We start from the raw sequence: 21,841 nt of genomic DNA, 5'->3' as shown, positions 1-21,841 counted from the left end.
ATCATGGATTTATCTCTTACCTAATTTGAAATGTTCTGTCCCAAAAAATTTAAACTTTGGGCGCTTATATCTCAAAAAGTGATGATCGGAAAAAAATGTTTTCCTACAGATACCTTGAAAAGTGAGCATTTCTGCACTGATTGCAGGCCGCAAAGAATCACTTTTCCGCTCTAATGCGCAAAGTATTACTTTGCGTACTCCAGATTTGCAGCATGACAACGCAAAATAGTAGGTTATATGGAGCACCAGTGCAGGAAAATCAAAATTAAGTTGGTAACACTGACTGTGGTCCACGTTATAATATGACAGTGGAGAATGGCGTTGCCTTGCCATTATGTGCCTTGATTAATTTAATTATTATTATTATTAAATTTTAAATAAATTAAGGTTTTTATTAATAATAAAATTACACAAAAACATTTGATGGATTTCAGGGAATTTTACCCATGATTACCCACTTTTCATATTCAATGGTAACTGTAGGAAAAATTTAATGTGAGATACGTGCGCAAAGTTCGTTTGTGCACTCATGAAAACATTATTCCGCACTCGCCTACGGCTCGTGCGTAAACGTTTCTTTTGGTGCAGCAAACTGTTACTTTGCGCACTAGTTGCACAAATAACTATTTCCTGAGAAAACTTTTTCATTTTGATAGCTTGATAGTATAAAAATCGAAAAACGTTGTAAAATATCACCAGTAGAAAGTTTATTTTTAGCCTTTGCACAGCCTTCATCAAGGCTATTCAGTTACTCAAGAAACTTGAAGACCATAAAAATGTGAAGACCTACTGTCACGACAGAATAATTTCAACAGATGATAGTATGTTGCCAGTGACGGATTTATGTTGATGCGTTTGAAGTCAGCCATAACTCTGAGGGCGATTTCTCGAGTAGCAGTGTAATTAGCCATATCAGCCAGGGCCTCCATTACTGAGTTCAAAGTACCCACATTTGGTAGCACCTTGTTATCATTCAACTCTTTCAACAGTTCCTGCAAAATTCAACAGTTACATTCAAAAGTTAATTGGTAACTCTTTCAACAGTTCCTGCAAAAATCAACCGTTAAATTCAAAAGATAATTGGTAACTCTTTCAACACTTCCTGCAAAAATCAACCGTTAAATTCAAAAGTTAATTGGTAACTCTTTCAACAGTTCCTGCAAAAATCAACCGTTAAATTCAAAAGTTAATTGGTAACTCTTTCAACAGTTCCTGCAAAAATCAACCGTTAAATTCAAAAGTTAATTGGTATGGTGGGGAGTCCCTTGCGGGAAGGTCCCACCTGGCTTGAATATAAAATTTTGGGTAAGGGAAATGGGACGGGGCCGTCGAAAACAATGGATGGACAGGTAGAGGTTCCAGAGACCCTTCAGTGGTTACCTATTGTTGTTGAATTTCGACATTTTCGTGGTCTATTGTTGAGGTTTCCAATATATTGATGGACTAAATTTAAATTTTGGGCGCGGGAGGGGAGAATCTCAATGGCTCTGCTCTATGTGTAATTTGAGGCAAAGAGAAGACATAAAGCATTTCCTAGGAGTATGTCCTGTTTTAGTGGGGTTACGTAAAATGTTTCTGGGGAAGAATGTATTAAATGATATAGAGATGATGGAGTGGTTAAATGGAAAAGAGTGGAGTCTCTTAGCGCGATATGTGGAAAGGGCAGTTAGTATTAGAAATGAAATGATTAGGGAGTTTAATTATTAAATATAAAAAGGAAAATTACTGAGGCATTATAGTAGTATTTATTTCATTTTGTTCAGCTTCATTGATGTATTTGTTGTTTATGTAGCAGGTTCTTTATTTTTTTTTCTTTGTTTGGTTTCCAATAATTGTTTTCACAAAATTTCGAATTCCCTTTGTTTTTGTAGAATGGGCCTACCAACTCTGGCAGACAACCTTTATGGTTATGTCAAGTTTTTTGTCTCATGTTTTTTATTTAGCACATCATTATCTTAATTATATAATTTTTAATTGTTTATTTTGTAACATGATTGTAGTCTTATTATTTTGATTTATATTGAATAAAGGCATTTTCTATCTATCTATCTATATTGGTGGACCAGTGTGGTTACTTGAAGGCACTTTCAGCTGTAAACCAGTGGTAGCATACAGTGATTGGATAAACGCACACATTACTATCGATGACAAGTACAAATTTAGTCAAACGTACGTGGTGTGTAAAGCCCACATCGAGTTAGCACTAACTCCGTAAACAAAGCCGTAGTGGATTCGTGTGACGTCAGCACAGGTAGAGCTTCTACACCAATAAAAACACTAGCTGATATAGATCAGCTGAAATCAACAAATTTTTATTGGTGTACGGTAGGGATTCTACACCAATAAAAACACTAGCTGATATAGATCAACTGAAATCAAACAAATTTTTATTGGTGTACGGTAGGGCTCGTATAAATAAAAATTTGTTGATTTCAGCTGATCTATATCAGCTATAGTGTTTTTATTGGTGTAGAAGCCCTACCTGTGCTGACGTCACACGAATGCACTACGGCTTTGTTTACGGAGGTAGTGCTTTTAGACGTACATTTGTTAGCCGTCCTTATAAATTCTACGAGATTGAATGGGCCTTGACAAGCAGATGATACACATCATATGTTTGCCAAGTTGTGTTCAATCTAATAGAATTTGAAAGAACACCAAAAAAATCGTACGTTCAATAAGTATCGAATTGTATGTAACTCAAGTTGGTTTGTATACAGCTTGTGAGCAAGTTATGGTTATCATTGATTAACATTCAATAATTATTGCAAGTTGATCATTGATTAACATTCAATAATTATTGCAGAAAATACAAGTAACAGATGTAAGGTGCAAAGTAATAGATAAGTTGGTGCTACCAGCTAGAATTGCCTTCAAGAAACTAATGAGAGTAATGAAGCGGAATCAGAGGACAATAAAGTATGCTAGTCGAGAGTTAGAGGATGCACCTTTTTGGAACGATAGCCCAGTGCACAGGTAGCGCGGCGCCGTCTCAATTCTTTTACCCAAAATTTTAGTTGTCAATGGGTCATACAAATGTCATACTTCAGCCGGTACCGACAGTTTGACGTGCCCATCCAAAGACACATGGTGAATATGTACATAGTACATAATCAACACAACTAATTACATTGCTCATCTATTTCACCCATGATTAACTGCAAGTTAATAATCAGTTTTGAAATATTTTTGACGACAATACAGTCTAATTTTATAAAAGTTATTGTAATTAGACTAACTTTGTCGTCGAAAATAGTTCAAAACTGATAATGACATTGGTTGAAGAAATAAAATTAGAACTCTGGAACTGAGTGGGAGAGATTCCCATGCAAATGTATTACAAGCATAAAAAGCCACAAATTGTACTGGATATCATCCTTGGTAGTGTTGAAAATAACTGTATTTATCAATATACCGTAATCACAAATCATAATAATGGATATAAAGGTGAAATTAAAGAGACAATTGACAATTATCTTGAACTGACAACATCTCTTTCATTTCACATTATATGGATAAATTCCACATCTATGTTCATTGACCGAGCGAAGTGAGGTCTAAGATTCAAGTCGACGGTTCGGAATTTCTTTTAATATTTAAATGTTTATATGTTGCGCATTTACGGCGAAAAGTGGTAATAGATATTCATGAAGTTTGAAGGGTATTTTCTTTTTTAAATTGCGCGTCGACGTATATACAAGTTTTTTTTGGAAATTTTGCATTTCAAGGATAATATAAAAGGAAAAAGGAGCCTCCTTCATACGCCAATATTAGAGTGGAAATCAGACTATAGAATTATTCATCATAAAATCAGCTGTCTAGTAGACTATAATACTACCCGTTCAAAGACATCGAACATCTTGAAAATGTATCTTTCCATGAACGTTAGTAGACAGTTGACTATAATACTACCCGTTCAAAAACATCGAACATCTTGAAAATTATCTTTCCATCAACGTTGTAGACAGTTGCAGCCAGACCTGATAACAGCGCTCACACTCACATTCCGGGACGACACGTCACGGTACGACAGGACAGAAAGCTCTATGTTTAATTAGGATTTTTTCTAGACATTTTAGATTGATAAATTATTTATTAATTTTTTGAGAAAACATAACAACAGGTCAATGTAACTTACTGAGCGCGAGGTCTACTGTTCACAGAACTACTAGTATAGATATAAAGGTGAAATGAGACAATTGACAATTATCGTGAAATGTCAACGTCTCTTTCATTTCACCTTATATGGATAAATTCCACATCTATGTTCATAGTGTAGATATAGGTATGACTGGGCGAGAGCAGCAGGCCTAGCCAAAATCTGCTTTACTCCCAAATTTTATAAATAGTGAAATTTTCAAAACATAGGTTATATTTTTACTGCTAAGAATTTGAGACCAATTGTAAGTCCGAAATGGAGAAACTGGAAATTTTGATTTTAGAAGGATGAAGCACTGAATTATAAACTAATATTATTACAATCCATGAAACACTGAGAATTTGGGCAAGCATACCTGACTAACAATTAGGAGGTATCGGGTTCGATTCCCGTGCTGGCAAATAATTTTTGAATAGTAGCTCTCATCAAATTTCCATCTTGCTGTTAACCCTGCTATCTATATTTGCAGTAGCAGAAGTCTTTGGGGTGATTTACAGCATTTCAAATGAAATAAATAGAATTCTTCAATGTTGTTTTCCATCATTCTGCTTATTATTTTTGCTATTAGAAAAAACGACTAGCAGTCAGATATTTTACAATAAATGAATTAATAACTCACTGTGTGAGTGCTTTAAATAAATAGCTTTTTATTCACAAAAACGTAATAAAAATTAATAAAATTCATTTAAACACTCCACAAAGAATTGAGTCTCTGTGAGTGGAAAGTGAGTTCTTTCAAGTTGATTGTGGTTATTTTTTTCATGTTTTGTACATACTAGTAGTTCTGTTAACAGAAGACCTCACGCTCAGTAAGTTACATTGATCTGTTGTTATGTTTTCTCAAAAATTAATGAATAATTTATCAATTTAAAATATCTAGAAAAAATCCTAAATAAACATAGAGCTTTCTGTCCTACCGTACCGTAACGTGTCGTCCCGGAATGTGAGTGTGAGCGCTGTTATCAGGTCTGTCTGCAACTGTCTACAACGTTGATGGAAAGATACATTTTCAAGATGTTCCATGTTTTTGAACGGGTAGTATTATAGTCAACTGTCTACTAATGTTGATAGAAATATACATTTTCAAGATTTTCGATGTTTTTGAACGGGTAGTATTATATTCCACTAAACAGCTGATTTATGATGAATAATTCTACAGTCTGATTTTTACTCCAATATTGGCACATGAAGGAGGCTCCTTTTTCCTTTTATATTATCCTTGAAATGCAAAAACCTTGTATATACGTCGTCGCGCAATTTAAAAAGGAACATAACTATCAAATTTCATGAAAATCTATTACCGCGTTTCGCCGTAAATGCGCAACATATAAACATTCAAACATTAAGAGAAATGCCAAACCGTCGACTTGAATCTTGGGCTGGTTACAGAGCTCGACCGACCGTCAGTGCGTATGTACCATCCTGACCGTACGCATCGATGGATCAGTTTTACACATTCAGAGCTCGACCGACCGTCAGTGCGTATCCACCATCCTGACCATACATAAGTTTTTCTGATTCACAAAACGGACGCCTCTTCTTCTTCTTCACGTGCCTGCTCCGTTTCGGATGTTGGCGATCATAATGGCTATCCTGATTTTGTCGACGGCGCTACGGAACAGCTCTGCAGATGACTGGTGAAACCATAGCCTCAGATTTGCCAGCCATGAAATTCTCCTTCTGCCAGGTCCCCTTTTTCCGTTGATTTTTCCTTGAAGGATCTCTTGCAGAAGTCTGTATCTTGAGCTATTTCTCATAATGTGGCCGAGGTATTGGAGTTTTCTACTTTTAATGGTATTCAGGAGCTCCGGTTCTTTATTCATTCTCCTGAGAACCTCTTGATTAGTAACTTTTTGCGTCCAGGATATTTTCAGCATTCTTCTGTACAGCCAGAGTTCAAAAGCTTCAATCTTTACCATTGTTTCTTTTGTGAGGGTCCATGCTTCTACCCCATACAACAGAACGGAGAACACATAGCAACGCAATAGTCTCAATTTAGTTAATAGAGTAAGGTCGTGACTCTTGTACACCTTACTCAATTTATTGAAGACAACTCTTGCTTTTTCTATGCGGCATCTTATTTCTTGTGTGTTATTCCATTTCTCATTGATGATGGTACCCAGGTAGTTATAGTGTGAGACTCTTTCTATTGCATTTTGATTAATAAACAATTGTACTCCACCTACATTCTCCTTGCTTATTACCATGAGCTTCGTCTTATTAGTGTTGATTTCTAAACCATATTGCGAACTCTTTCCCACCACTCTGTCCATCAGCTGTTGCAGACCTTCAATGGAGTCATCAAACACAATAGTGTCATCTGCATACCGTATGTTGTTCAATCTTTTGCCTCTACAGATTGTTTAATTGCAGCTTATTATCTTCGAAAACTAAAGATTAAAAGTTCAACAGATGGTCGCCTAAAGAGCACTTCAAAGGGAATTTTTATATAGCACTTCAAAGGAACTATTATATGCATCATTGCTTGGGGATGATGATACATTTTTCAACTACCTCAGAATGTCCATCAGAAAATTTGATGTGTTATTTCTAGTATCACCATTGGGAATACTTGCAGTCACTTTGAGCTAAGGATCAAATAAATGTAGATAATATTAATAATATATGATTTTTTCAATAAAAAATTTAGAAATGATTGAAGAAATGTATAGATAAACTCTGAATTATAATATGACACTATTAATTGAATTAATTCATCATTGATTATGTTGCGATCAGGCTACTGATCAGTACAGCTCTCAAAGCTTCTATTTGGCTCAATAGCGCGTCAGTCGACCGATGGAACGGATGCGCACGAGCTCGACCGATGGTCTTCGTATGCTGTATAAAACGCATGGTCCTGACCGTGCTCATGCGTGCCGTCAGTCCTGCTCTATACGGATACATCGAATATCAATGGAAAAGACAAGCGCTACTGACGTACTGACGGTCGGTCGAGCTCTGTGGCCGGCCTTAGACCTCACTTCGCTCGGTCAATAAAACCATTACAATTGAATTTATTAACATCTTCAGCAAATCAAAAAATATAAATCGCACACAGTGAAACTCCATAGTTATTAGTGAAATATGACGTACATTAAAGGTAGAATGCCTATCTTAAAAGCATTCTGTCGTCTTTTTTATGAAAAAGAGTAAATATCTGTGATGACTAACCATAATCAAGGCCCATCTGGCCTCACAGTCCTCCTTGACGAAGATGGCATTTCGAATGAGTCCATTGTAGACACCAGATGACAGAGTGACGCCTTGCGATTTGGCCTGCTCGAAATACCTCCAAGCCACTTCCAGCTGGCCGTGGGAGGTCATACCGGAAATAATGGCCGAATACGACTTGCTGTCTGGAGGGTCCAGGCTTTGGAATATTGACTCGGCTATGTTGTTGTCCCTGAGAAATTACGAAATTCAACACTGTTTAGCTCAAAAATACAATTTCAAATCTACCTGTTATTTAATATGGCGAGTGTTTCATTTTGATGAATGACGAAGTTTCAACATGTTATAAAACAGAGTGTTTCAGAGAAACGTGAAATTTTGAAAGTTGAATAATTTCAAGTAAAACAAATATTTAAATAAAGTTTTTCATATCATTCAATATTAAAAATAATGCCATTTTAGAGTAAATAATACCATAACATTCATTTTTTGAAGATGACATCTTGCAGGTATGGTCCTTTTCTACGCAAACATTCCTGTAGTCTCTCCATCACATTTTCCATGCATGGTTTGACGTAACATTACAACTGGAATTTGAAATCGATTCTCGAATCTTGGTTTTCAATTCTACAAAAACGGAAGAATTGAAAGCCAAGATTCGAGAAGCGATTTCAAATTCCAGTTGTATTGTTACGTCAAACCATGCATGGACAAAGTGATGGAGAGACTACAGGAATGTTTGCGTAGAAAAGGAAAATACCTGCAAGATGTCATCTTCAAAAAATGAATGTTATGGTATTATTTACTCTAAAATGGCATTATTTTTAATATTGAATGATATGAAAAACTTTATTTAAATATTTGTTTTACTTGAAATTATTTAACTTTCAAAATTTCCCGTTTCTCTGAAACACCATGTATTATTTATTATTATATAAAGCAGAGAGTAATAGCTGGCAATCGAGCATATTATGCCTAATTAAATTGATCACCTCTCGGTCTCTATCTAGGGCAACCAAACTGAAAATTTACAAAACGCTGATCCGACCAATAATCACTTATGGCTCAGAAACATGGAATGTCACTGCTGTTGATGCCTCTAAACTAAGATTTTTTTGAAAGAAAAATTATCAGGCGCATTATGGGGGTGTCAACGACAATGGAGTGTGGAGAAGAATATCGAACAAAGAAATGAAATTCTTGGAGGTGAGAATGTGGTCCGTTTTATCAAACCACAAAGATTGCGCTGGGCTGGTCATGTTGAGAGAATGGTAGAACATCGAATGCCAAGAGCAATTTATAAGGCCAGGATGGAAGGCAGAAGACGACAGGGGAGACCACGCAACCGATGGAGTGGAGGATGATCTCCAGAAGATGGGGATAAGAGCATGGAGACGAAAGGCATGTGACCGTGATGTGTGGAGGGCTCTCGTGCGAGAGGCTAAAGCCATAGAGAAACAATAGCATTAGTAGATATCCCATGGTAAAAAAAAACATATAATTTCTACGAGGATGTGGTACAAAATATGCTTAAAACGTGCTCAAGTACTTAGAAACAACACTGCTATCAAAAACAAAAATGTTTGATATCCTCTTTCATTTGCTGTATGACTTGGGGCTGTAAGCTTCATGTTTTCTTCTTCTGGCTTTACAGCTCGATGTGAGCTTTAGCACAGAGAAACAATAGCGTAAGTAGATATCCAATGGTATAGTGCGTTTATGTTGCAACTTTTACTGTTATCTCAAGCCGATTATTGTCGATTTTTACTGTTTTGACCGGGTAAGAGTGTATGAACGGCACAATATGAGAGACTATCAGCGTCATAAAGCTTCACAGGAAAGAACTACGTGGACAATCAGCTTGAGATAACAGTAAAAGTTGCGACATGAACGCCCTATACCATGGGATATCTACTTACGCTATTTTTTCTCTGTGCTAAAGCTCACATCGAGCTGTAAAGCCAGAAGAAGAAGACATGAAACTTACAGCCCCACGTCATACAGCAATGAAAGAGGAAATCAACCAGTTTTGTTTTTGACAGCAGTGTTATTTTCAAGTACTTGAGGACGTTTTAAGCATTTTTTGTATCGCATCCTCGTGGAAATTATACGTTTTTTTGTGAAGCGACTGTAACTGGTACTTCTTATCTGGATACTTTACAGCATGGCTCTTCCCTCAACTGACACATGGTGAACCAGAGAACATCATCTTCCAACAAATTGGTGCGCCGCATTACTGGCATAACAGTACCTTGATTTGGTCGTAAGGGACTAAATGAAAGGGCTTATTTCACATGGCATCTATGGTCATCTGACCTAACGCCATGTGATCTCTATATTTGGGGGGTTTATTTAGGACTGTGTGTCCTAAGGTGCGTACAGACTTTCGCTCTGCTCCGCAATCGAACGTCACTCGAGCAGAGCGATTAATGATCGACCGGGGAGCAAGAGTGGAACGCGAGAAGAGCTAACATCTCCCGTGACGTTCATGATCGGAGCGATTGCGGAGCGTGTTGGAGGCGCGTATATCTGTACGCACCTTTAAATAATCTGTACCTCCACTCCCGAATTAAGAAAAAGGACTGAAAAAGTTTTTGCATCTATCATCAAACTTTGGGAAGAACTCGTATATCATCTTGAAATGTTCCAAGTGACAAATGGTGATCACATGGAACACTTTTAGGCTATTATGAAGAACTGATTAAGTTTCTCTTTGATTTGATATTATTATATAACTCGTGACTGTGAGCTTGGTGTCATTCATTTTGAAACACCTGATATTATAAGTTAGCTAGGACAGCGCATACCACTTGAAGACATCACGCTATATTCAATTAATTCAAAAACAAATATTAGAGTTGATGAGCTTAAATCGAGAGCTTGTATTAATGGCGTAACATTCATAAAATGAGTAGTAAATGGTTTTCTAAAACATTCATAACCACATAGAAGAGGCACTTAAAAGTTTTTGGTTGATGAGAGGTAATGACATTTGTATCAAGAAAAAAGTTAGTAATATTAAATCTTGAATAGGTTTACAAAATAAATCAATATAAAACAATGAATGTTGTTTTACACAAACAACTATAATACTTAAACACAATGTAATAAACTTAATAAAATAATAAACTTAATTCAATTAGACACCAATAACCCCATTTTTGATAGAATCATGCAAATTTGAATCCAAAATTTACAGTCCTAGTTCATAAAACCATATGAATACACAAACATATAATCAAAAATAAGAATCTTCCAGCAGTATTTACTTCAAATCAATTAAAAATGGCATGAATGTTGAAACATGTTGTGATAGAATAATTCAAAAAAAATTCAAAGGCACTGAGATTTTTATTTCTATTTATATTAAACACAATAATATGTTGTCTTTTCTACTAGATTTATTTACAAAACTCAGGGTCTCGATATTCAAGGCATCATCTTTAGTTAATGAAATTCAACTTCTCAACCTTCAACTAAATATGTCTTAGATTAAAACCCTGGTTTTATAAAACTAGAACATTTCCAGTAGAAAATAAAACATATTCCCCCGGTTGCACAGAAGTCTGTTAACTTTTAATCCCGATTAAATGCCACGAGAACCAATCAGAGAAGCCTTCTTCTCAGAAAAACCTTCTCTGATTATGACATTTATATCAAGAAAAAAATTAGTAATATTCAAACTTGAATAAATGAATTCTTCTTCTCAGAAAAACCTTCTCTGATTGGCTCTTGTAGAATTAAATCATGATTAACTTAAAAGTAAACAGGCTTTTGTGCAACTGAGCCATTGTGTTTCTATTTCATTATGGAAGAGTTCAATATATTGTATCGTATTCAATAATATTGACCTGGGATCGAACTCAGTACCTCCATGTCACAAATCTGTGATAAACCTACTCAACAACTGATAGAAAAATATGAAAGGGCATTGAAATCAACAACAAATTCTCTTTATAGAAATTACAAACCAACTTACTTCCATGTTTTGCGCTGCGTACTACGATCAGCAATTCCCTGTTTGTACCAGCGCTCTTCAATCAGGTTCTCTTCCTCTTTGTCTGCCTCATTGTAGAAGCAAATCAGTTCCAGGAGATCCTGAAGCACTTCCCTGGGTAAATCTGTTGACAATTGAAAATATTAAATTTATTTGAAAGAAACGAATGACGGCTGAAATGATTCGACCTAACCTAAGCCAATTCAGAACTCTACACATTTCAATTGAGAATAGTCAAAGCTATATCATATTTTGCTCTTCTGTAGTTTGCTATTGAAATTGAAGAGGTTCATGTTCAACGTATGATAGGCCTAAATATGAATTATTTGGAAGATTTAAAACTTATGGTTGCCATTACTACAATAAAATGAGGTGTTCTACAGGGTGGGGCATAGCCGATTGACGAGTTTGGAAGAGTTATAAATACTGAACCGTTCAACTTTTAGGCTAGCCAAAAAACAAAAAAACTCTTTAGGCTAGGGCCACACGAGCGCACAAAGTGCGTCCGTTGCAACTTACTTTTTGCGGCCGTCGCCAATGACACCACACAAGCGTTGAGTGTGGTGCGTCAACGTCAGTTGGCTTTACGCAATGGAACCAGACGGAGCAATAACTTTTTCATGTCTCGACGTGCGTTGTAGCATTTCTGCGCAGTTCATAAATCACCTTATAAAATACGACTTCCGTTACTTGTGTTGTCGTGTTACGACTTTCGTTTGTTGTCACCAATTCACTTCTATGTATTTCTACAACGAACGTCAAATAGTAAGTTGCAACGGACGCACTTTGTGCGCTCGTGTGGCCCTAGCATAAATGGGTTCAATTCAGTTTGAAATATAGTTTTTATTGTTAATTTTTCGGAAATTATATCAGTTAAATGGCGGCCATAAGCAGCCATATACTAATGTAGCGTATTTTTGAAGTTTTAAAACGCATTTTGGCACACTGCGATTAGTAAGGCCAGATCTCTTCTCTGATTCGCTCCTTTAGTTCTTCCAAGGTGTGTGGGCGATCTTTAAAAACTTTATTTTTGATTCAACACCATAGAAAAAAACGCATATGTTTAATTCAGGTGAGCGTGCCGGCCACCTCAAGTCCACCCTTAGTAAGATAAGCCACCCTGGGAAAATTTGTCTCAACACATTCATTGAAATGCGCCCTGTGTGGGCTGTAGCCGAACCATATTTCTCCCAAGTCATGTTCCTCAGCAAGTTCTTCCAATTTGAGGCGCAGAATCGTTTGTAGCATTGTCACATAACGCTGGGAGGTGACAATGATGGTGATGTTGCCATTCTTGAAGAATTATGGCCAGCACGCTCACCCGATTTAAGCATATACGATTTGTACGAGATTAACTCAAAAATAAAGTTTCCAAAGATCGCTCACACACCTTGGAAGAACTAAAGGAGCGAATCAGAGAAGAGCCTTACCAATCACAGTGTACCAAAATGCGTTCTAAAAGTTCAAAAATACGCTACATCAGTGTACTGCTGCTTATGGCTGCCATTTAGCTGATATAATTTCCAAAAAAAAATTAACAATAAAAACTAGATTTCAAACTGAATTGAACCCATTAAAAAGGTTTTTCTAAGTTGAACGGTTCTTCACTTATAACCCTTCCAAACTCGTCAATCGGTTCTGCCCCATCCTGTAAATCGGTTAATGCAAATTCCTTATTTGCTAGTTCGCCTCCATAGTGCACATTGGGTAACACTAAATGGACTAGCAAATGATGGCGGTCAGACAAACTTATGATCTCCTGACCGAAAACTACACAACATCTCAAAGAATTGAAAATATATAGTGTATAATATGTAGACATTTGAGACTCATTAGCTTTATATGTGTTTTGTATCTGACATACGCTAAATAAATAAATGCAAATTCCTTAGGACTTGAGTTATATGGGTGTGATTGTTATTGGAAAAATAATTTACAGCTTCCATTGTGATACAATAGGATAAAGTGGATAAATTTAGTCAAATTAATATGTTTTACTCTTCTGTGCTCTACTACTAACGATGTTCAAATCTTGAAGGACGATTGAAGCCAGTTGAATGAGGAGTTCCAAATTCCGTAAAACGAATTATTTCTGTTGCACAAATGACAATTAGTAATTTTGATCAAAAAATTGATAGGAATAATCTAGAAAGTTGAAAAGTAGCATTACACAAGTAATGCTAATCATGCACCCAAATTTCAAACTGTTACATACTCACCAACATTTTTCTGTTTGAGGAGATTGAATACAAGAATAGAGTCGGAAACTTCCATATGATCAATTGCATTTTTCAGGTCTTCCAACTCCACTTCACTTTCTTCAGTATATACATTCTTCGGATAGAATACCTTGTTGGAAGAAGAAACAAATAATTTATGAATTTTGATTAGAGTATATCTTGAAAGAGAGTCTTAATGTTGCGAGAGTTGATGTTCCTAGAATATAGTAAATTACAAGGGCATGTTTCCAACATTTCAAGCTAGCAAAATTATGAGGTGATGAAAATCTAGTCTACTAATTGAACTGCAATAACTTAAAATTCAATTCAATGAATTATAAATTAATGTAAATTAGGGCCAATGCATATGAAGCGTTCTTGCACTGGCGGTGGACGAGTAGGCAGGCAGGAATCTCTCCGATTGGTTGATTATCAGCTGATTCCCGAACGCCAACCCAATCAGCTGATAATCAGCCAATTGGAGATTTTCCTGCCCTGCCTAGTCGTCCACCGCAAAAACACCTGAAAAACACTCACGCCCCGTTTCACCAACCTTGGTCAAGGCATTTGAACATGGTTAAAGTCTATCAGCTGGTCAAATAAAAAATAATTAGTTTCACCAACACCAGTTAAGTTTAACCACGGTCAAACCAATAGTTTAGTTTGACTGCCGCCGAACGGGCGATCAAATTATTTGAACACGGTCAAAAACTGGTTTCGATCAATTTCCTTGCTTGTTTGTAGGTTTCCATATGTTTTTGACGCAATGAAAAATTTCAAAGTTTTTAGTGCGATTGAATTTAGTTCTAGTAAGTTATTTATTAGGTTTGTTCTCGGAATCTTTTAATTAGTAAATTATTATAGTATAGAAAATAAAGGAAGATTTTGAAAAATATTTGCTTTGCTCTTTTATTACACAGTAGGCCTATATTATTCAATCCTTAGATCAACCTTGCTGCTTCAATGTATCTCATTAGAATTGGAATGTTCTTTTGATCGTGAAAAATTGTCAAAAATGATGGTGATTTGTAAATCTCTTTGTACGAAAGTATTCAATTGAATACATATTTGAAATATTATTATAAATTAATGTAGATGTGTGACTATACAACACGTCTGTGCCAGGGGCGTATATAAGAAGGGGGCCCAGGGGACCCGCTCCGAAATAATGAATATGAAGAAAGATCAGTACAGTGCTTACAGAAAAAAGTACAGTAATCTGAATTTTTGACGGCCTGACGGTAAAGTAAAAAGAGCATTCAGCGCAAATTACCCTCTGAATATGAGCAGCGAAACTGATATTAAATATCATGGGGTGTTACTATATTAACTATATTACAGAATTTAATTTGGATTTTCGTTTAATAATAATTATTAATTCATTAGCATTTGAAAATTTGCAATATCTCAGTAATTTCCATCCATAAAAATCAGATGTAGCCGATAGCAAGCCAGCAAACATGTTGGCCAACTTCAGAAAAGTACAGCTACAAGAGTTGACCATGTTCAGATTTTACCGACGGAGTTTTGATCAATACCGAGGTTGGTGGAACAGTTGTATGTTTGAACGAGTGGTCAAATTTTGACTATGGTCTAATTGACCATGGCTAGGCTATATTTGATCAAGGTTGGTGAAACCGGGTCTTGGCCCTAATTCATCACAGCAGCCTGGATAGTTCAACTTGTGTTCATTTTCTCAGTGGCATTGAACCATGATGTGGATGAACTCAAAAGTGATGCAGATATATAAAGCCAGCAGACATGCCGAAAATTGTTTGTAAGTCATCCTTAGGATATGATCACATTGGATGCGTTCATGTGCAAGCGCACGCGTGCGTGGTCATGCATGACCAAGCGCGCTGATGAGAAACAAAATCTGGAAAGAGTAATGTGAACACTCACACTGAACGCGTGCACTTGCTGGTTGCGTTCAGTGTGAGCAGCTAGAGACAAGTCACAACGTGTTTCAATTGCTCTTTCCAGATTTTGTTTCTTGGCTCATGCACGATCTGACATGCACCTGCACATACACGCTTCCAATGTGATCATACCCCTTTAGTGATAGAAACTTGTTCAAAAAAGAAGTTGTAGATCAATAAATTCAAGACTATACGAATTCTAAAAGAGTTTAGGATTAAAAGACTTAGGATTAAAGACAAACACTAAATCTAACGAACTATCAAACAGATTTGATGGTCCATTTGATTTAATGAGTGTCCTAGAAACCGAGCCTAAGACTCAGGGATTCAAGGACTCAGGGATCATTTCCAATGTTGGCGCTGAAGCTCTTCAATCTTCTGCCTGAGGAGATTAGAAGGCTGGGGTCTTCTGCCTTCAAGAGAACGATGAGATGGAGGCTGGCATCCAAGCCACTATACTCTGTGGAAGAGTTCATACATGACGAGGGGACTGAGGACGTCCACTGATCTAAAATAAGGCCTAAGAAAAACACTGGCCCATATTAATAAAACCAGAGCAAATGCTCATGAGCAAGAGCATGGAGCATAAGGTTTTGCTCATGAGCAAGAGGTAGAAGCAAAAGTATTTGCTCATTTTTATATGAATAAGCTTCACCTTTTACTCTTACCTTACGCTTCTGAACTCTGGAGCAAATGCTCACGTACTTTAAAGATTTTTCATCAGCTGATTCGCTTTTGAAGCCTTACTTTGTTTTTATAGCTCACGGAAGCGCTAAATATGCAAATAGGGGGCACCACGGTATTTAGATGGAACGGTAGGGGTCACGAAAAGTGTGCGCAGTGGCCAGCCAGCTATATTGTGTCATCGCCACCAACCGAGGTTTTTTCCAACACCTATTGGCAATTTATGAAACTTATTTGTTAAAAGCAGATGATTGGATATAAAATGACGTCAGCTACACCGGAAATTTAGCACAATCATGCGCGTGATACTTACCGTCTTCTTCTATATACCGTGGGGGGCACAGCTTGTGTTTGCGTCGTCTGCTCTGTTTTCTATTTATGAATAGAGTTTTAGGTTAGATGAGTTTAAAATTTTGAAATAATAGCGTGAAAAAATGTCATCTCTATAATAATCTTCAGCATATTCTTATAATACCAATAGCTTCTTATAATCGTCTACGCTCTCATATTCTTAAATGCCCATTTTCAATTTTGTGATGGCTATAATTTATATCAGGTAAGCTATCTTTTGTATTCTTTTGTAGGTATAATGATGATATATATCATTGTTGAATCTTGAAAGAGTTTTATAGTTCTCAACTATTGGTTGTGATCGTATCTGGTATAGATTCCTCTTCCTCATACAAATTAGTTGAGCCATTTTACTATGAGCAAAAGGTGATAAGCTGCTCTAGACTAGACTCACCTTTTTTGAAGCATTTGCTTCAAAAGTTGAGCAAATGCTCTAGTTTATTCATATAATTTTGAGAATAAGCTTTTACTTTTGAGCAAATGCTCAAACTATTTTTTTGATGAGCATGAGCAAAAGGTTTTGCTCACGTTTATTCATAGAAAATGAAGCAAATGCTCAACTTTATTCATATGGCCCATTTACACAACCTATCCAGCGACAACTGGTCAACGGAAACGTAGCGGTAATAAGGTAATAAGACTAAGAAAGTTTTAAATGGAATACCTCAATGGGTGGATCAGCAACTCTATGCTGGAATAGATCGGCATGTTCCTGTAGAATCCATTTTGCCGCTTTCTTGCCAGACTCTTGAGATAGGGCGTAGCTACGCTTGGCATAATTAGACATGGGTATCAGATAAGGGTCATCGTGGTATTTGTATTGAGGCGCTGTGTAATCCGTATTCACAGTATTTGCTAGCGCCTGTGTACAAGGAATAAAATTATTGCATTCACATATTAATAGATAAGTATTACAAATACATGATAAATTTCCTTCATTGTATTTAATTGAAAAAATAACAATTTACTGGTAAGTTGTGAGACTTGGTGCCGGTTGCACAACAGCCGGTTAGATTTTAACCGAGATTTATTCTACGAGAGCCAATCAGAGAAGCCGTCTTATCAGAAAGGCCTTCTCTGATTGGTTCTCTTGAAATTAATCACGGTTAAAATTTTACCGGCTGTTGTACAACCGGGCCCAAGGCAAAAGTATTTTGCACTAATTTGTGCTAATTAAATAGGTTTCTACTTCTATTTATTGATTCTCTTGCCGTTTCACCGTCGATTCCTATTAAATTTCATGAGACTTTTGTGCAACTGTGTCTTTGAGATTTGAATTCAATTTTAAAATATCAACCCTTAGGTATCAGAAATTTTTATTTTGAGATTTTGGGTTTTAACAATGATGTAATCATTTGATTACCTATCTATGCAGAAGGCAATATTTACGAGGAAATATCATAGCAAAGAAATAACATGAAGAGTGAAACATTCAATTTCTGAGATGAAAAACTTAAATGAGTTCAACTAAATTTCAAGTAATTAATTTCTCAACCAAAAAGCTATAACTCGTAAACTTAATCCTGAATTTACTAAACGATTTCTAAAATTCTAACATGAAAATACAAATAGAGCACTTATAATCTACTTACTCTCAGAATATCTGTAGGACCTCTATGAATTCTTTTGGGAATTACTATCTCTGGATCAGCTTGAACGGAATATTTCTGGCTTCTCACTGCCTGAAGTACAGAGTGTGGGCGGCAACATCTGAAAATACATTGCATTATTTTCAGAAATATGTAATATATGTGAGTTTTAAATGACATACTATTCTCACTCATCTATTCAGAGCCCGGTTTCCGAGCTAAGGATTTAGATCTAGACTTTAAACAGCTGGAATCAGAAAATTGGCTTTCCGAAACGGGGCACAGTCGCAGTCCACGTTTAAATTGAATTTCGGAAAACTAGAAAATTGAACACAAAATAAAATAAAGAGAAAATAGTGTAAAGTTTCAATAATTTTGAATTATTTAGGAATGTTTCATTTTGTCAAGGAAAAACGTTTCTAATCATCTAAAATTATTAAATAAAGATCATCATATAAACTGCGACTACGCCCCGTTTTGGGAAGCCAATTTTCTGACGTCAGCTGTTCAAAGTCTACAACTTAGCTAAATCCCAAGCTCGGAACCTGGCCCTTGGTAGTACTCAACTGTTGATAAGTTGATGGATATTTATATATAAGGTAAAAATAAGTTACACATGTGAGTATGTGGATGACAAGATTCTAAGAAATCTGGAATTCAGTAGTCTTCATCCATGACCAGCACTTGCTGGATAGATTGCGACAAAACGTAAAAACTTGACAAAAACAACTAAGATCTCGCTTGTCGAGGGCGAGGGACTGTTTCCCATTGCTAGGTAGCGCTGAGGGTGTTTAACCACTTACCACATCCGGTGAGGACACGTCCAGTGGCTTCAGGTCTTCCTTGTCTAAGTGGCTGATTGAGAAGACACTTTTTAATATCAATGACTTTTGTTATGATGATAATTTTGACCAGTGACACTGCCATTGTGTTCAAGAAGTAGGGTCTGTTTATTTTTCAGGTTGAAAATGTTTTGACTGGCGCTATCTACCCAGGCCTGGTCATCGGTCGAGAAATTGGATATTTTATCAAGATGGTAGCTCAGCCATGGAGTTGTCAGAAAAGCACTGTATTGCCTCTTCATTCAGGGAGTAGACTATCAGACTCATAATATCTCACAGAGTGCCCTCTCAGAGATTTTTTTCTCCTTCTCACGAAACTCACTGGTTCCTAGCCTATTCACAGGCACGCTTACAAGCAGTGTGTAGTTCTAAAAATCTTCTATTGAAGACGGAATTGTAGTTTTATAAGACATTAATTATCAAACGATACCTAATATCACCTGGACCTGGAGCAAAGATGATGATAAAGAGTAGGTTATGATCGCCGACAAATATTTCAAATTAATTACTAATCAGAGGAAAATAAAAATAAGAGATGATATGAAAATAGAGTAGATATACAGGCTAGAACAATAAATATAATTAAATAAAAGTTTAAATATACATATTAGTTAGGCTATAGCTTAAATTACCTTAATCCTTGTATCAAGCTCATAGTCAATAAAAAGACACGCTTTCAAGTTCAAATATTGAGAAGATTCACTTGATGTTTGAAGAAGTTTAATACCCAAATTAATTATCCATAATTTATGAAAAATACAAACTTCTTTAGGCTTGGGTAAAATTACAAATTACAATAGCAATTTTATAGCAGTATTATAAATTGGAAAATCCTAACCTAAAAAACTGTTCTCCAACCATAAATAATTCAAACAGCTGACTGAATCGCTGAACTGGGAACGGTTTACAGTTAACACGTCGAGAGAGGAATGAAAAAGAAACGTGACAAAACGGAAAGAGAACACAGATGATCTCATCTCCAAAAATAAAAATAACCAAAACAATGGGAATCGGGAAATAGGTTATGATCTATTGATGATGATTGTGATAAGTTTACTGATTTATCTTTAATTCTTATTAGGCTATTATATTATTTAGTACTTAATTTCAACATCTAGTCCGTAGATTAAGTTTTAATTTTTCAAAAATTATAAGGCCTTAAATTTCAAAATCTAAAATGGTGCTCAGTAAAATACTGTTTAGAACGTCATGTATTTTTAAGATCTCCAATCTAAAACTGCCGTAAGTAATCAGTTTTATAGATATTTTTGATCTCAATGATGTACAGGTTTCTATTCATTTGTATATGAAATGTTACTTTACTTCATGAGCCAAATATCAAAAGTATTGATCGTTATCCAGATGTTCCCGTATAGATCGCGTCAAAAAGAAATAAAAAACTTGAAACTGAAGAATCAATATGGTGTGGCATCACAGTCTCTCAAAGCTGCCCCAAGAAAATCACTGACACTGCAATAGCTTCTTTCAATCATCCACCTTGACAGAATCTTCTTGAAACACCAATAGAAAGATCCCTCACCAAGCTCGGCAGCAGGTTGAACATGTTGAGTGCCAACACTGGGAAAGAATCCTTCACTTTTGACAACCTTCAGCGTGAAATCTCCAACTGCAGTCTACCGCAGGTACCATATGAATGCACCTACTCATGTTAGCCCTGTTTATCTTCAGTGCGGTAAGTGAGGCTAGTAGCCTATATACAGCTCGAAGATGGTGTGTCTGATGATGGGTCGACAATAAAGTCACTGTATGTAAGGATCCGCATTGCTTTCTTTTGAAGATGCAGAATGTCATTGGCATGCGGAGAATGGCCCCGGATGTGAACTTCATACTGCACATGACTGTCAAACACCGCATGATACATAATTAAAAGTCGCTTGAGACTCTCAACTTTCTGTATAGGTAGATTACTCTAGACAGTCTCCTGCATACCTGGTCATTATGCGGCTCCCAACTTAATTTGGCATCGATTCCAAAGCCAAGCGAAATGACTGTTTCATCCCTGGAGTGTGGGTACTAAGAGTACAAAGCATTTCCTGTGCCATGGCCTCATTCAACTTGAGCTTATTTGCTGCAAACCACTCTTTAGCCTCGGTAAACTGCTCCTGTGCACAGCGTTTTGCTTCCAGGGGGCCACTGCTCTTACCAACTATGGTAGTGTCATCAGCAAACAGCTGACTAGAATTTATTCTGTAGGTCGGAGTTTTGAGCCATTTGTTAGATAGAGCACGTCTTGAGGTTGTGTTTAACGCCAATTTTCATTTGTTTCAGTTTAAAAATGCCCCCTCTCTTGACTGTGGAAGAATGAGCCGAAATAGCAGCTCTTTATGAGTTTTGTGAATGTGTGGTGCGAGTACAAAGGTGGTGGAGGGCTGAACGAGGGATCCATGCGAAAATGGATGCAAAAACTGTTGAAAATTTCTATTTTAAATTACTAACAACAGGGAGTGTTGCAGATGCAAGATAGGAAGACTATCAACGTCAAGGACAGCAGAGAATGTTAACAGAGTTCGTGAAATGTTCATGAGGATCCCTTAGAAATCACTGCGTCAAGGATCTCGTGAAAGTGGTCTTTCACGTTACTCTGTTGCAACGATTCGAAAGATTTCAATTTTGCATCTAGTGTTGCATGGATCTCTCGTTCAGCCCTCCACCACCTTTGTACTCGCACCACAGATCAAACTCATGAAGAGCTGCTATTTCAGCACGTTCATCGACAGTCAAGAGGGAGGTGGCATTTTTAAACTGAAAGAAATAAAAATTGGTGTTGAACATAACCTGGAAGAGTGCTCCATCTAAAGCTGGGTTTACACCAAAGTTATTAACAAAATCCTTATGGATTCTATTAGATTGAATATAACTTATCATACACATGATGATCATATGTTC

The 21,841-nt window shown here is 36.5% G+C and overlaps 2 protein-coding genes across 3 annotated transcripts in view; one reads left to right on the top strand and one right to left on the bottom strand.

The window, feature by feature from the left end:
- LOC111059886 (protein PTCD3 homolog, mitochondrial) overlaps nucleotides 1-19,810 on the bottom strand; it is a 28,106-nt gene extending 8,296 nt beyond the window's left edge. The window contains exons 1-7 of the mRNA XM_039419411.1: nucleotides 19,567-19,810; nucleotides 18,096-18,213; nucleotides 17,168-17,365; nucleotides 13,550-13,679; nucleotides 11,313-11,454; nucleotides 7,334-7,565; nucleotides 791-992 (exon numbers count right to left, since the gene is read on the bottom strand). Of these exons, the coding sequence (XP_039275345.1) occupies nucleotides 791-992; nucleotides 7,334-7,565; nucleotides 11,313-11,454; nucleotides 13,550-13,679; nucleotides 17,168-17,365; nucleotides 18,096-18,213; nucleotides 19,567-19,589 (1,045 nt within the window). The 5' untranslated portion in view covers nucleotides 19,590-19,810. The remainder of the gene's footprint in view (nucleotides 1-790; nucleotides 993-7,333; nucleotides 7,566-11,312; nucleotides 11,455-13,549; nucleotides 13,680-17,167; nucleotides 17,366-18,095; nucleotides 18,214-19,566) is intronic.
- Nucleotides 19,811-19,914: 104 nt separating this feature from the next.
- LOC111059030 (acyl-coenzyme A thioesterase 9, mitochondrial) overlaps nucleotides 19,915-21,841 on the top strand; it is a 39,599-nt gene continuing 37,672 nt past the window's right edge. The window contains exon 1 of one of the 2 annotated variants that reach the window (XM_039419630.1): nucleotides 19,915-20,176. In XM_039419630.1, coding sequence (XP_039275564.1) covers nucleotides 20,112-20,176 — 65 coding nt within the window. In that variant the 5' untranslated portion in view covers nucleotides 19,915-20,111. The remainder of the gene's footprint in view (nucleotides 20,177-21,841) is intronic. The other variant, XM_039419631.1, reaches the window with a different exon arrangement.

The sequence above is a fragment of the Nilaparvata lugens genome, chromosome 1 (genome assembly GCF_014356525.2).
Source record: "Nilaparvata lugens isolate BPH chromosome 1, ASM1435652v1, whole genome shotgun sequence".
Taxonomy (NCBI): domain Eukaryota; kingdom Metazoa; phylum Arthropoda; class Insecta; order Hemiptera; family Delphacidae; genus Nilaparvata; species Nilaparvata lugens.
The sequence above is the reverse complement of the archived record's forward strand: the minus strand, read 5'-3'. Positions and strand labels throughout refer to the sequence as shown.